Below are 16276 nucleotides of genomic sequence, written 5' to 3'. Positions count from 1 at the left end.
GAAGTAACATAAATGCTGAGGGTGCATGTAAGAGAAAAAGTATTGGGTATAGCAAGAATTAATTTAGCTGGGTGGAATGGGACGAGAGTCAGCCAATCAGGGGTGAGAAAAGGAGGAGGGATTAGATCTGGGAAGGATTATAAGGTATAGGAAGAGCGGTTAACTTCCTCTTGCAGTCTGGAGAGTTTGCCCCTCCATCCAGGTCCTCTTTTTCAGATTTAAGTTGTGTATTTGTTTGTCATGTCAGTCGAGTTAATTTTCATAAATAAGAGGTTTCATAGTGGCGATAAGCAGCCCAATCAACGGCCAATTTGGTCACATTCGAGGCACGGTAGGCACTCTCCCCTAAAAGTATTGGGCAATTAGTGAGAATAACCATACGGGGTTATGGGGCTCCGCTTAGGGGTATTCCCTCAGCTAATGAGCCAAATGGGGTAGTTTGGCATTTAACGCCTAGGCGTGTCCAAATAATTGGAACAGAGATTACAACTTACGGGTGTGGCCTGGGGGCTGATTGGTCTGCTTATGTTTGCCACCTCTTCTCAATATATTTATCTTTCAATAAATTTCTGACCTTTGATTTCGCCATAACAAGTCTCTGTGTCTTTATTTTATGGTGGTAAGTTAACTCTTGTAGGTGTATGTCTGTAAAGGTGGTAATCAACGCGTTCATGCACTGGTATAACCTATGAGGGCGCTGTGCTGGTATTTTCAATGAAGACAGTAGTTGGATAAGCAATGCCTCAGGCCGTAGATAGTCTAACGTCCTTCTGGTAAGAACCGCAAGAAGAATATCCCCCTTTTATGCCTGCCTGCCAGGTGTGTGTGTCTTAACACTTCAAGTACTCACAGATCTCTGGATTAGCATGACTTAAGTGACGCAGGCTGCTATGGTAACAGGGGCCGTCAATCGATTGCGAAACATTACCTCATCTAGATGTATCAGGCCTGTAGCATAATACAGAATTAAGTGATATTATGTCACATGAGATATCGTGGACTGTGTTATGACAGTAGCTCATTGTAGTGAGCGTAGCAAGACTATGACTACAAGGCTGAGAAATGCAGACATTCCTCATGTACATTACAACTGTCCTGTCTAAGCGTTCAGGATGTGACTGACTGCAGCTAACTGGAATATACAAAATAAACCCTCAGTTTGTTGAGTTTTCCCTGGTTCTTATCAATTGCCATCTTTATAGGGTCACTTCTCATACTGTGTGTGATGGGATATGTGACGACGCTCACGATGTGGCAATATAATTCCGATTGATCGGCTAACGGTGTTTAAACTATGAAGCCCCACTTCTTTTTTTTTTTTTTTCTTAGGATTACACCACAGAGTTTATCAACTCCTTTATGAATTCCACTTAATACTGTGAAATATTACTTACTTTTTAATAACTTATTGTTTAGTTTTGTATGATATCCGATCACTTTTATTCTTGAATTCATTGGCTTATTGGTCTTTTATTTCAGACCCAGTGCCTGGCACGCAGCCTCCTCAGTCGGCAGATATTCCAACCCCTAAAGTCTTCCAAAATGGCACCAGGAAGAATGGACGGCGGGGAGAAATAAGAGTCACAACTCAAAGAGCTCTACGTCGGCCACATCTATTGGATGTCCCTACCAGTCTGCCTTCCAAAAAGACAACTTTGGAGACTCCGTTGTGCACCAAGAACAGTGGCACATGTGAATTTGTTGGAACCAACCGAACACTCTTAAAGTGGGAAGACCTACAACACACTCTGAATTTTGCCTGGGATATGCACGTATACGGGACCGGTGCCCTCTTTCTTCTATTATCAGTAATTGCACTGATCAACCTTATTGGATCTCCCATTCTACGCGTACCCTACCTTCCCTATGTCATTGTCGCTAATACTCTCTTGTTTGTCATTGGAATCCTCCGAGGTGTGTTCTTTCTTCTCGACCCTTACGGGACTAAGGCAAATATTTCCCAACCTATTGCTCTCGTACTTTACAATGTTACTTTCCCACTTATGTTATCGGCTTTTGCAACTTTGGTCCTTCTGGTCCTGAAGATTGCCCATCTTCGAATTCTGCCTCCAAAGCTACAGAGTCTCGCTTTGCTTGCTGTCATAGCCGTCATTCATTTCATAGTCCTTCTAAGTGCTGACCTCCTCACCCATCTCCTGAACCCTTCTGTCAATATGGTCTTGCAGATCATTTCCATTTCCTGGGGCATATTTCTCATGGTAGGGAATTTTGTGGTCTATCACCGGCTAAGAAAGAGCAGCAAAGACATTGTAAATGAAACACAAAGAGTATCGCCAACTTGTGAAGAAATTATGGTGGTTCAAACTCAAGAAAGAAGCATCAAGTGTATATTTACATCATCCAGAGTATTATTAGTAAGCAGTATTTTTGGACTTCTGTGCTGTGGCCTTCAGGTATACGCCATATTGTGGCTGTATGGGTTACTTGGTAGGAAGAATGAATTTTCCTGGTCTTGGTGGTTTCTTCAGTTTTGGTTTCGGATCTTTGAGTTGGCTCTGTGTTTCTCCATGGTTTTTGTAGCCTCACACAGCTTCTGTCTCCAGTGCAGTAGTAATGATCATACTTGCTGGTCCAAAATCATCAGCTACTTCTGCACCTACAAGAAAAGTGAGGTCCCAGAGTATCCAAACAACTGCTATGATTGGACAAACAATATTCAAGACCGGGTGGTCAATAACAACATCAGTAAGAGCCTCATACGAAACCAAGCTGAGAATGTTCCGCTTAGAATCCTGAAGGAAAACAACGAAACAAAGAGTAGCCCAGGGTTCGGGAACAATAGTCGATCTTCATCACCACTTTTCAAACCTAAACCAGATCTTGTCTTTGGACCAAAATCTCAGAATGTGATCATGGGTCGCTCTTACACAAGTATTTGTTTTGAAAAGGAGTCGATGCTTTCGCTTACAGATTTGGAGTTTCGCCCGCCATCGCCTATCAATCTGAGCCGAAGCATAGATGAAGCATTGTTTAGAGAGCATCTGGTCAGAGACAGTATATTTCTAGATTCCAGTCTTCAGTATCCCAGTTACCTAACCAGACAGGACTCCTGTTCTTCTTTAAAGGAGTGCTCTGCTTTGAACCAGACGGTTGATCCACTGATTTCATCCGACTTGAAAATGAGAAGATGCAGCAACCCGGACTACATGTACAGTTTGGCCAAGTGTGACTCGATGACCGAAGTTGACTCGCCAAGTGAAAGTCTACAGCAGAGCAAAGAGCTCCCTCGCGATGTGACCACAGAAGCGGTGGCCTCAGTTAGCTCCATGGACAGCGTGTCCAAGGGGTCCATCAAAATCAGCTGGAATCCTTGGCGTCACGGGCTGTCTTCCGTGGAAAGCCTCCCTCTCGAAGATACACCTACCGCTCAACTTCTAAAACAAGGATCCCAACCTAGCATCCTGTCCAGGGGCAGCGAACCAGAGAAGACCTTTGGGAGGAGACTCATTGAGCGAAGTCAAACCACAGATTCGCACAGCATTGCCAGTGAAACAATTGAACTGTGAACCTGAAGCCGTGTCCAAAACTATATACAACACGGACTTGTCCTGCAGGGAACGGTGGCCAGGTTTTTAGAGACATTTACAAACTGTCCAAGAGGATTTTAAACGAAAATAATTTTAATGAGGAATAAACTGATTTTAGGAAAGCATAAAAAAAAGACTATGCATCTGATATCTCCACGAGTTGGCTATTATATACATTATGTATATTATATCTGATATAAGCACATCAAGTGTCTGTGTTTTGTACGCAACACCATAACTCTTCATTTTGTTACAGAACTGTTTTGATATATATTTATTTTGGACTGTGAAAGTGATTTCCTTCACCAGCCATCGTATTAAAGCTAATGCTATTATGTATAAGGATTACAAGATGGATGTCTGCGATTTTACTCTTATCTGGTCTCCAACAAAAGCACTTACAGGCAGAGTATTTTGAAATTCCTGCCCCCTGCAGTCGAATTGGACGTAACCTCATGACATACTTATGTACAGAAGCCTAAAACATGTATGAATTACAAAACGTGGTACTTTGATTAAAGGGGTACGTGTCAAGCAAACAAATTAGAACTAGTGAGGACAATGTGTTTCCGTGACAACCATTAAAGGCCTAAAGGACCATTCTGCATTGCAGAGACCAAACCAAAAAAAAAAATACATGACAATCAGACAAATGCTCTCAATGTAATACAATAGGCAATTTTAGCAGTATTCTGCAGAATGAGACAACAGCAGGACACTATAAAGGACAGGATGCAATCACTACATGTGTATACTGTATAGGCGTACTGTAAATACACTCACGGTTATGGTTCGTGCATGATGACATCTAACATAACCAATATCTCTAATTATGTGTTGTTTTTTTTATTTACATACAACAGGGCATCATTACATCTGAACAAGCAGCAAACTCGGTGTGAAATCCTAGCTAAATGACTGATTCCGTATTAAAAAATAATTTTGTGCCAATCCTATATATTTAATTCCTTAATAGCTCATTGGATGTTTTATATCATTTAGGAAAATAAAATGCAAATAAATAAATACAAAAACAAATATTATTTACAAAATACAGTGAAGGTTTCAAAATATTGATTTAGCTATAGATTTCCTCTTTGAGACAGAGCAGATAGTGCTGCTATAGATATAATTATTTCACGGTCAGGCAGAATGTGGACATAATTTGTCCTGATTTTTTTTATTTTATTTTTTACATTTTTACCTCCAGTGTTGAGAGCACAATATTTAGTCTCTCTGGTACAGGACTTTATAAAATCACCACTAGCTGCCTAATAGGGATTGTAACGTAAGGTATGCTGTGAGTTTAGGCATTTATATCATGCCCCCTTCATCATCATCATCAACATTTATTTATATAGCGCCAGCAGATTCCGTAGCGCTTTACAATTGGGAACAAGCATTAATAAGACAATACTGGGTAATATATACAGACAGAGAGGTAAGAGAACCCTGCTCGCAAGCTTACAATCTATAGGACAATGGGAGTTTGAAACACAAGGGCATGTGCTACATCATATTGCACAATGGACCAGCTAGAATGCAAAGGTAAAAGTACTGAGTGGGCTGTGTGTGTGGCAATGTTGGTCAGAGGGTTGTTGTAGAGGGTGGTAATAGGGTAATCTAGGGAGATTGAGGAATATTATAAGCTTGTCTGAAGAGGTGGGTTTTCAAAGAACGCTTGAAGGTTTGGAGACTAGAGGAAAGTCTTACTGTAGGAGGGAGGGAATTCGACAAAGTCGGTGCAGCCCGAAAAAAGTCCTATAACCGAGAATGGGAGGATGTGATGAGAGTGGAGGAGAGACACAGATCTTGTGCAGAACGGAGGAGTCGAGTTGGGAGATATTTTGAGACAAGTGAGGAAATGTATGTCGGTGCAATTTTGCTGACGGCCTTGTATGTAAGTAGAAGAATTGTACTTGTATAACTGCTATTGACAAAATTCCCGAAGCAGCTTTGCTAGAGTTGCATTTTGATAATTTCAGTGAAGGCGCGATGTACCATCAGCTTCTAATTGAAAGGTAGAATCGGTCATTAAGATACGTATTACATATATCCCTCAATCCAGGACGTTCTATACATACCCGCTGCCCTACATTAATGTCACTTTGTCTCCAAAAAGTATTTTGTTTATGTAACCCTCATACCCCATGGACTTAAAAGTGTTCTGCTTGTCTATGCACAGTGATGTCAGATGTTTTGGTGTCCAAAAATATATTCAGCCTATCAATTCACTACTAGACAGTACACATGACTGAGAATCGAGGCACTAAATGCCTCATGCCTCCCTGATATCACTGGTGGATTGTTAAGCTGAATTTTCAGCCAACACGGTGTGTAGCTAATGAGTATACGTTTACCTGTAGCTAATAATCAATAACTCAAGATTGTCCTCCTCACTGACTCAAACGTCAGTATTTTTCACAGTTATTTTACAGTGTGTATTTTAACATGCAAAGCAATTATATCTGTTATAATGTACTCCCTACTGTAAATTATATGAATATTATTAGTCACCGACGAGTTCTGTGACCATATGGATAAAATCTGAGGTGACTTTTAATATCCATTATAATTTATACTACACACAACTTCCTAATGATCACTGCAGCAGGGGCGGATCTAGAAAAGTATCCTACCCGGGGCGATTTAGGTGGGGGCGATTTAGGCCACGCCCCCTTTTTGACTTCAAGGCTGCCGGCGGCTGCACAATATGTGCAGGTCCGCTCGGCAGTGACAATGTGCTGCCCGGCTGCTCTGATTGTGTTTTAAACACAATCAGAGCAGTCGGGCAGCACACTGTCACTGCCGAGCGGACCTGCACATATTGTGCAGCCGCCGGCAGCAAGCCCCTGCTAGGGGGGGCGATCGCCCCATCGACCCCCCCCCCCCCCTGAATCCGCCACTGCACTGCAGTGACATCAGAAGTTAGTGATTATAAACGATGACATCAGAACTTGCTGTTTATAAAGATTTTACTTACAGGAGTTTATACAAGTGGTGTTACACTTGTGTGTCATATATGTATATATGTCTTTTTACTTGCGACTGTATAGTGTTGCTTTTCTTACATCGGCAATCGCTGAAAGAAAGCTGATTGTACCAGCTCTCCCGGGACGAAGAACATGATATCGGTGAGTGTAGGGTTAACACTGTGACAATCTGAGGCAGTCACACGAGCGGGTGTGAGATGTCTCTTTCTATCATTGAATGTTTATACATGTACATAATGCAGTATCATGCCAGCCGTACAGTGTGCCAAATATACTTGTAAATAAAATGTGTCTTTAAAAATAAAATGCATGACCATAGTAGTCGTTACTCCTTGAGGTTAGCAGACAGCTCTTGGGCCAACAATTTAGAGTGCAGAGCACAGGTGGTCAAGCCCTACCAACAGGCAATGTTTTCAGGATTTGGTGTGACTGACCCCTGTGTGACACCCCACAAATACATGGAGCCTGTGCTTGCAGATAGCTCCCTGGACAGAATCTAATCCAGTTATGGGCAAGAGGCGGCCCTCTGAGCCTTTATCTGCGGCCCCCGGCTCCTTCTTTCTTTATAGTGATAGGTGGAAGGGAAAGGAGGAGGGGGGGATGGGGGGAATTGTGGGCGGGGGGGAGAGGGTAACGGAGAAGTTGTGGAATCAGACATGTCGCATGCTATTTAGGTAAATTGCTGTTGAGGAGAGCGGTAATATATTTCATTGAGGATGTATGAAATATTCTATTCAGCAGTTCCATTCTGAAGCATAGGCAAACCGAGGGGGGGGGTTCCTAGTGCCTGGAAACCCCCCTCCAAGCCTGGGGCACTGTATAATTGAGGTGGCTGGACCCTGCCCCTGCTTCACACAGCTCTGCTCGAAAAGGGAGAGCTGCGTGCACCTAACAGTAGTGCACGCAGCATTGCCCATGTATATTTTTGGGATAGGAAGAGTTGGAGAGCAGCCAAGCACTGTCTAATATTATAGCCACGCCCCCATGCATGCTGGTCACGCCCACTGGCTGCGTGGTGTGGAAACCCCCCTCTACAAATCCTTTGTTTGCCCCTGGAGGAGGGAAGTTTTTTTTTTCCCATGCCTTCACTATCAACAGTTTAGAGGCATAACTGACTTGCAGTATCAGTTGTTCTGTGGGTGTACTCATTGGAATGTCAAGTAGCCGTATAACGTGATCCCTCTGTATATGGACTTTCGTGATCCGTTCAATTACATCTAGAGTAATAGTCCAAAACCATTTGGCAATCCCAAAAATTGTGGAGCTCCCCACTTCTCCGCAGTCTCGCCAACCTCTGTTAGAGACAAGGGGTAAAGACGATTAATATTTTCGGGGACCGCATTCCAACGTGAGTATATTTTGTAAGAGTTTTATACTCACATTAATGGAGGTTTTGGCAATTATTTTCCTAATTACGGACCATCCTCGTTGTCCAAGGAAATGCCGAGGTCTTTTTCCCAGGTTTTCTCATGGTATTCCAGTAACAGGGGGTCGGATGCAGTGGTAAATTATAGAAATGTTACCTTTATGGCCTACTGAATAGATACGGTGTCTCTGGAAAGATGAGAGCTTACGAAGTGTCTTAGGGCTAGATTTACTAAGCTGCGGGTTTGAAAAAGTGGGGATGTTGCCTATAGCAACCAATCAGATTCTAGCTATCATTTTGTAGAAGGTACTAAATACATGAAAGCTAGAATCTGATTGGTTGCTATAGGCAACATCCCCACTTTTTCAAACCCGCAGCTTAGAAAATCTAGCCCTTAGTTTGTGTTTGCGATGGAATTAAGCACTGTAGCTGTAGGTATTGGATGTGTAATGAAAGGGAGAGATAGAATTTGGCCTGTATGTCCACAAAGAATGTGGGGGAAAATTCCCCCAAAACATGGACAAATCTGTTGAAGTTCCTGGTTTTCTGTGGGGGGATAGGAAGCCAGTTTAAAGTGGGTGTTCACAGTCTCCCACTCGGAGAGAGGTCAAGTTTAGCCATGGTAGACAATGTACCCATCATCACCATTTATTTATATAGCGCCACTGATTCCGCAGCGCTGTACAGAGAACTCACTCACATCAGTCCCTGCCCCATTGGAGCTTACAGTATAAATTCCCTAATATACACACACAGACACACACAGAGACTAGGGTCAATTTGATAGCAGCCAATTAACCTACCAGTATTTTTTTGGGAGTGTGGGAGGAAACTGGAGCACCCGGAGGAAACCCATGCAAACACGGGGAGAACATACAAACTCCACACAGATAAGGCCATGGTCAGGAATTGAACTCATGACCCCAGCGCTGTGAGGCAGAAGTGCTAACCAATGAGCCACCGTGCTGCCCACATGTTCTTGATGTTCACCCATTTTTTGAGGCCAGGATTACTATTCCAAGAAATGTCCAGGTGAAGCTGTGCAGCTAATTAGTAATTAAAAATCAAAGGGAGGTCGAGATGGATTTCGCTACTGTAGCTCTGTTGGTTAAAGGTTTTCCCCTCCCCATATAAACTTATTGCAAGAGGCTTGGTGTGTCTTCAGGGTGAGGAATGGAACCCGGACCGGTAGGATCTGATATAGTTGAAGCAAGCGAGAACCTCCTCTCACAATGTAATTAAAGAACCTGTTAAGTTTTATGGCATTGATCCTGCCGGTCCAGGAAATGTACAAGGACTGCAAATTAGAACGGCCATGGTGGATTTTCATAATCAGAGGAGTATAACTGAGTTGATATAACCCGGAGTGATTTTATATGATAGTGAGTCTCAGGTACCGAATGGCCTGAGGAGGCCGCTGGGATTTGAATGGACAGATTCCCGCATTGTGCCAGTTCGGACAGAAGGATTGAAAGAGATACGCACTGGTCGGACAGCGTTAAGAGCACTTCATCTGCGAAAAGCAAAATTTTGTATTGCTGAGCCCCAAGCATCCTAATGTCACTGTTGGTTCTGATTTTAGCTGCCAAGGGTTCTATGCATAAAGCAAGAGGTAGTGGGGACAGTGGACAGCTCTGTTGGGGTCTGTTGTGTAGAGGGTACAAGTCAGAAGTCTGTCTGTTGATAATACTGTTGTCTATTATTTGCAGCACAATTAAAAAGTAACAAACCATTGAGGCTTATGGAGAAAAGCTACAGAGGCAACAACTGCAGCTTCATTGTGCAATGGAAATTTATTACAACACAAAACACTGATATTAGTGACCAGGGGAGGGCTGGCAAATTTTAGCCCGGGGAACAAGACTCTACTTGGCAGCCTATTTTGTAAAGGAAAGAAAATGGAGGTGGCCCAGTGACCCAGCCCAAGGTAGTCCACTATGGGACCGGCCCGGAGGGGCAGATGTCCCCGTGCCCCCCAGCCCAGCATGCCCCTTGTTAGTGACTCTGTTAAAAAAAAAATGCTCTCTGCAAAACTAGTGATTTTGGATAACTGCAAATTGTCATAAACTGCAGCGCCATCGTGTGGCAAAAATGTGTATAACGCTGCATCAATCAAAAGTCAGATCATGTCTCAATATTCTGCACACGTTTATAAAGCTGTACAATATATATTTCAGAGGAAGACAGACTTCCTTCCAGTTTTGCCAGGGCAGATGTATGCCACCCTGCCAGGCGCACTGGTTTGTCCACATTTCAAGAAATCAAGAGACAACATATAACTGCAAGTTGCAGCATGCAAGAATCTCCATAGAACGGATTAAATGTGAGCTTCCAATCAGCAGGGAAAGGCAGACACGTCACGCAGGAGAGAGGTCTGGTGTTGGGGTTATAAAGCAGGTAAACTCACCTGTGCAAGATTAAAGAAATCCTGAAAACATGAACTGTTGGTAGCTCTGGAGGACTGGGTTTGAGCACATCCGAGGGCATGTATTCAGCAGACATGGGCTTTGTGTGGAGCTGAAGGAGACGTGTGTGAGAAAATGTAAAGGCATATAGACAATAACATTTTGATTTTGTTGTGTTCATACCTATGTTTGAACCATCCAGCTGAGCTCACACCTCTTATGATAATACGTTACATCCATACTTCACACTGCAAGTTCAATAAAACACTGCCCTGCTCTCCCGGGAGCCCAGGAGGTCTCCCAGAAATGCCGGAGTCTCCCGGACATTCCGGGAGAGTAGGCAACTATGCGTTAAAGAACAGCAGCTAATGAATCTCTAGAGACTGAAGTGTCTTTTACATTTCTGTCTCCAGTACTGAAGTCATGTTGTCTTACCTGTTATTCTTTGAATAAATCTTGGTCTCCATGAAAATGGCCACCTCCATAGGCATCAATACATGGACATAGGACACAATTTCTGAACTGTGTCATCATGCCACAGATGGCGCAGCCAACCACGTCTTGTACTGGCTCAGCATCAGGGAGAATGCCAGACTCTTCAGGGAGTGAGGGAGATCACCCTTATTTCAGGGAGTCTCCCTGACATTCAGGGAGAGTTGGCAAGTATGGGCCAGGGGCGGACCTAGAGTTTATTTTTAGGGGGGTGATTTAGCATGGTCACGCGCCCCCCCCCCCATTCAGTCTGATTGGCTGGTCCTGATTGGCCCCACCCCTGGTTGCGATTGACCCACCCATTATCTATCAGCGTCTTGGAAAGGTATGTTTGCTGCTCGCCCCTCCTGAATAGCCATAGTAGAGGACATACTTTGAATTCCGAGTGGTTGTACATTTCATGTTGCAACTGGATGAAGTCCATGAGAAAAGTCTCTAAATATCACCTACAAATGTTCCAGCTTGGTGGCGCAGTATGTAGGAGATCTGTTTACAGTTTATATGGATTCCCTGGTTTGAATCCCCATCTAGGTAACATTTAAGACAACTTTGATTTTGCTCCAGGCCCCTTGATGGTATTGATAAAAGTCAAGCAGGCAAGCAGTAAAGTGCTCAGCTGACAACAAAGTTCCAATCAATATTGAGAAAAGAGTAGGTTTGTGAGAAGTTAATAATGTAATAAACTGGCTGTTGTACTTTTAGTCACAAGTTTATTAAAGAATGCCAGACAAACAATTTAACACATCATCACTACCAGGAGGGAACCCAATAACCAGCCCCCACTGAGCAGGCTGATAGCAGAGGAAAGACCATCACACCTGTCTGGGGAATTGAACTGGGACATCCTGCATCACAGTCAGCAATCATGGCCACTGGCCAACTGAGCCAGTACATGATGTAAGGAGCAGTGAGACTTTTATCAATGCCATCAAGGGGCCTGGAGCAAAAGCAAAGGTGCATTAAATGTTACCTAGATGGGGATTCAAACCAGTGAATCCATATAAACTGTAAACAGATCTCCTATATACTCTGCCACCGAGCTGGAACATTTGTAGGTGATATTTAGAGACTTTTCTCATTGACTTCATCCAGTTGCAACATGAAATGTACTAAAAAGGAAACCACTCGGAATTCAAAGTATGTCCTCTACTATGACTGTCCATGGGCACCTCACTACTAGTCAGCTGAGATAACTTATACTTCTCTCAATGTCCTCAGTCAGCTGCTGCAACATTCAGTTTACTAAAACTAAGCCAGACAGAGGATTCAAACCAGAACCTCCTATCTCAATGTAATTAAAGAACCTGTCTCCTAACCCGATGAGCCATTTCTTTCTCTAAGCAAGGCTGGAGACTTTTATTACTTTATTCAATCAGTAACTTTGTATCAGGAATGGGCCATGTTCCTGAACTACAAGTCCCAGCAAACTCAATAAACCTCTGTTTGACCATCAGTGCAGAGAGTCCAGCCACAAATATAGTCCTCTATTTCTCTGACTGTAAAAGCCTTTGGTATCTGATTATCTTGTAATTCTACATAGGCGCCTTTAGAGCTTTGAAACAATGTTGTCAAATCATTCTGCTCTGTGGTGGGGTTTGTACATGTCAAGGACTATAGGAAGGTGACAGTGATATGTGCAGTGATGATGATGATGATTTTGGTGTGGTCACCTCTCCAACAGACAAATCGCATCTGGGGCAGTTTGTGGTAGAGGTTTGGGGCCTCCTCACACTTGGGTCAGTTAGTGAGAGAGAAAATCTAAGTTAGGTACAATTATGTTATAACTAAGTTAGATACAAACCTGAAAATACCTTATTGTGTGATAAATGTCAGATATTACTCTATAAGATAGACACAAAGGGCTGATTCATTAAGGAACGTAAATGCCAATATCTGCTGTATTTCACGTAAAATCGTTCTGCACACGTCCAGAAACAAACCATACGCCAGAGAGTGCAGCAGCTTTCAATTAATCTTCGAGCGCAAAGGACCCTACTACGGCCTATGATTTAATGGGTAGAACTGGGCGGAGAAAGGGCGTATGCACGTAGTCATTGTACAGTAAGGGCGTACCAAGCTCCAGCGCACGCAGCAGCGTCCAGTTCACGCTTTGGGTATCTCTGAGGTATGTGATTTTCTGTCGTATCTCTTACACCAGCTACAGGTCAGGTGTAGGTGCTGAGTGATAGTGATGACGGCTCTGTATGCTGCTAGAACATGTGTTTGCAATCAGGAGCAATTGTAAAAATTTATTTTATGTACAGTAGACATTAATAACATCCTAATAAATGTATTTTATGGCAAGAAAAAAATTTAATTATTTATTTTTTAATGTTTTGTCATTAATAACTATAACAGGTGACATTAACTGTTTGTTTTTTTTGCAGTGAGTAACTTTATATTCCACATATATATTGGACGTATCCTGCACTGTATTGTCTGTTAGAGCAGATCTGACCTGGACCCGTATTCATCAACAGAGTTTTACGCTCGAAGATGAGCTGCGTTCACTTGTGTTCTCCGGCGTATAGTCCATTTCTGTGCAGAGCGATATAACGCAAAATACAGCACTTATCGGCATTTACGTTAATTAATGAATCAGGCCCTGTTTGTTTTACCCTATGTCTCCCTTATCCTGAATAAACTATTTACTTCAAGGGGTATATTTACTAAACTGCAGGTTTGAGAGAGTGGAGATGTTGCCTATGGCAATCAATCAGATTCTAGCTGTCATTTTGTAGAATGTACTAAATAAATGATAACTAGAGTCTGATTGGTTGCTATAGGCAACATCTCCACTTTTTCAAACCTGCAGTTTAGTAAATCTAGCCCTAAGTCTTGTCCACGCTGGGTTTTCAACAGTAGTAAGAATTTTTTTATTTTTAAATTAAGCAGATTTTCATCTAAATCCTATGGAAGGCATGGGGAAGGCAATTTAGATGCGATCTGGTTGCATTTTTAGAGGATTATAACAGACTTCTTAACTGAGAGGATAACAATGTGGCGTGGATGAGAACTTCTGTTTGTTGGTACCATTTGTTCAAGCTCCATTTTTGTCCTGTGGGATACTGGTATATACCCAAAGTCACTTTAAATGAAGGCTTTGTGCTATAAGCAATACTTTGGGCTATGCTATGTCCTGTGAAATCATACAAGTGTTCTACCAGCTTATAATAATGCTTCCAGCTCTCCTAAAATCTGGATAGGGGGAGGGGGCGCCCTAAAATGTACTTTAGCTCTTACGGTGCTTCAGTACTGGGACCTCACACCGTGCCTTTGAATGATTTACCGTAGGTCTAAACTTTAGACTCTAAAGCAATAGACATCTTACGTTGCTGAGTCTACAGGACGACTCAAAGGAAAGAAACTTAAAGAAGTGGATCTGTTTCCTATTTCCTCTATTTATTTAGCCAGGGTTGTTACATGAAGGGGTGGCCACTATTTCTAGGGTGGTCTTGGCAAGACATCAGGAAAGGCTTACACAAACACCACACACAATTCATCAGAAGTAAGGTGATGTCAGACGAAAGCTGTGGTTTTTTTAACAAAACGAGCCAATTTGGGCTCCCTGCTACCTCTCCATTAGGAATACGTATGTAATATCGTAGATCGCACAACTGTTTCATGTTGGACGCTATTCCCTTCAAGGATTTTGTTTCACTTAAGTACAATTTTAGATTACATAAATCTTCCCATTCCCTATTTGCTTATTGGATTGCAGCGGTGAAACTTCAGTAAATATTATACTCCCAATCTCAGATTTTTGCCTGAAGTGGTAGATTTATCAAAACTTCGAAAAAGGAAAAGTGGAGGTGTTGCCCATAGCAACCAATCAGATTCTAGCTATCATTTATCTTGTACATTCTAGAACATTATAGATAGAATGTGATTGGTTGCTATGGGCAACACCTCCACTTTTCCTTTGTAAAAGAATTTCCTACATCGTTATTGTGCCAGCGCTAGATGATAAATTACGCATAGTGCAGAATATGAGCCGGAACTTCCCACATCCAACCGGTTCTACTACAGAATAAGATTTGTTGAAATTCCGCCACAATATCACTTATATCTCATCTGAAAGTGTAAAAGGCCCTTTAAAGTAATAGGATATCTATCAAAAGAACACCAAAAAAAATTATATAAATTTTGCATGGGTAGAATAAAGATTACTCCAGTGATTCAGTGATGTTTAACATAAGGTTAATAAGATTTAGGGATTTAGATGTTGATCTACCACCGATGAATATCTGGTCCTTCATTTAAATCATCACCAAAGAAGAGACTGAAATATAGTATAGTAATGCATTTTAATAGTAAACAATCACAAAATATGTATTTTTCACCGTTGGGGGGCGCTCACACCCACACAGGTATTTAACATGGTATGAAAAGAAAGGTGTATTGTACATAATAACCACCAGATGGCAGCAGAGTGGTTTGAAACTGGTAATTTCATCTAACAAACAAGTGCAATATATTTATCATCATCTTCATTTATTCATTTACACAACGTCACTAATGCCACAGTGCTGTACAGAGAACGCACTCACATCAACCCCTGCCCCATTGGAGCTTACAGTTTAAATGATATCACTATAATTACATATAATATTATTATTATTATTATTATTATTTAGCTCACAATTTAAGAATGAACCTTGTTTCATACAGAGGTGCTTTTGACACAGAAATCTTAAAGAATTAGTGTGACAGGAGCCTCACATCCCTGATCTTTGCTGTTGGGGGACCCTGCTTATTCCACTATATAACTCTCAGTCTGTGGCTTCCTGCTGCCTCCATTCCCCTCCTCACATCATGTCACTGCCCCTGTCACATGCAGCCCTGTCCTAACACATCACTAATCTCCTGATATACTCTGTGCTGCTGGGGACCCTGCTCCTTCCACTATATAACTCTCAGTCTGTGGCTTCCTGCTGCCTCCATTCCCCTCCTCACATCATGTCACTGCCCCTGTCACATGCAGCCCTGTCCTAACACATCACTAATCTCCTGATATACTCTGTGCTGCTGGGGACCCTGCTCCTTCCACTATATAACTCTCAGTCTGTGGCTTCCTGCTGCCTCCATTCCCCTCTTCACATCATGTCACTGATCCTGTCACATGCAGCCCTGTCCTCACTAACACATCACTCATCTCCTGATATACTCTGTGCTGCTGGAGGACCCTGCTCCTTCCACTATATAACTCTCAGACTGTCGCTTCCTGCTGTCTCCATTCCCCTCCTCACATCATGTCACTGCCCCTGTCACATGCAGCCCTGTCCTCATAACAAGATGACATGAGCGGACAGGTGACTATCTCCGGCAGAATCAGCACTCTCGTCTCCTTAAAAACTATGTGCTGCTGTAAACAATGTGATTATTTCATTGACAGAGCAGAGCTTGCAATCTACATGTTTACGTGCTGGATAGCCCCAGAAAGAGAAGTATAACGTTGCTAGGAGACCGGTC

General features: G+C 42.5%; 2 protein-coding genes across 5 annotated transcripts in view; one reads left to right on the top strand and one right to left on the bottom strand.

Annotated features, from left to right (window-relative positions):
• PRRT3 (proline rich transmembrane protein 3) overlaps window positions 1–4378 on the top strand; it is a 39508-nt gene extending 35130 nt beyond the window's left edge. For all 4 annotated transcript variants that reach the window (XM_075183518.1, XM_075183520.1, XM_075183522.1 and 1 more), the window contains one exon: window positions 1480–4378. In XM_075183518.1, the coding sequence (XP_075039619.1) occupies window positions 1480–3527 (2048 nt within the window). In that variant the 3' untranslated portion in view covers window positions 3528–4378. The remainder of the gene's footprint in view (window positions 1–1479) is intronic.
• The window catches only part of CIMIP7 (ciliary microtubule inner protein 7), a 219414-nt gene extending 208575 nt beyond the window's left edge, over window positions 1–10839 (bottom strand). Inside the window, exon 1 of the mRNA XM_075183536.1 lies at window positions 10748–10839. The gene's annotated coding sequence lies outside the window, so the exon portion shown is untranslated. The remainder of the gene's footprint in view (window positions 1–10747) is intronic.
• Window positions 10840–16276: the final 5437 nt, after the last annotated feature.

The sequence above is a fragment of the Mixophyes fleayi genome, chromosome 8 (genome assembly GCF_038048845.1).
Source record: "Mixophyes fleayi isolate aMixFle1 chromosome 8, aMixFle1.hap1, whole genome shotgun sequence".
NCBI lineage: Eukaryota > Metazoa > Chordata > Amphibia > Anura > Limnodynastidae > Mixophyes > Mixophyes fleayi.
This window is presented reverse-complemented; position numbering and strand designations above follow the sequence as displayed.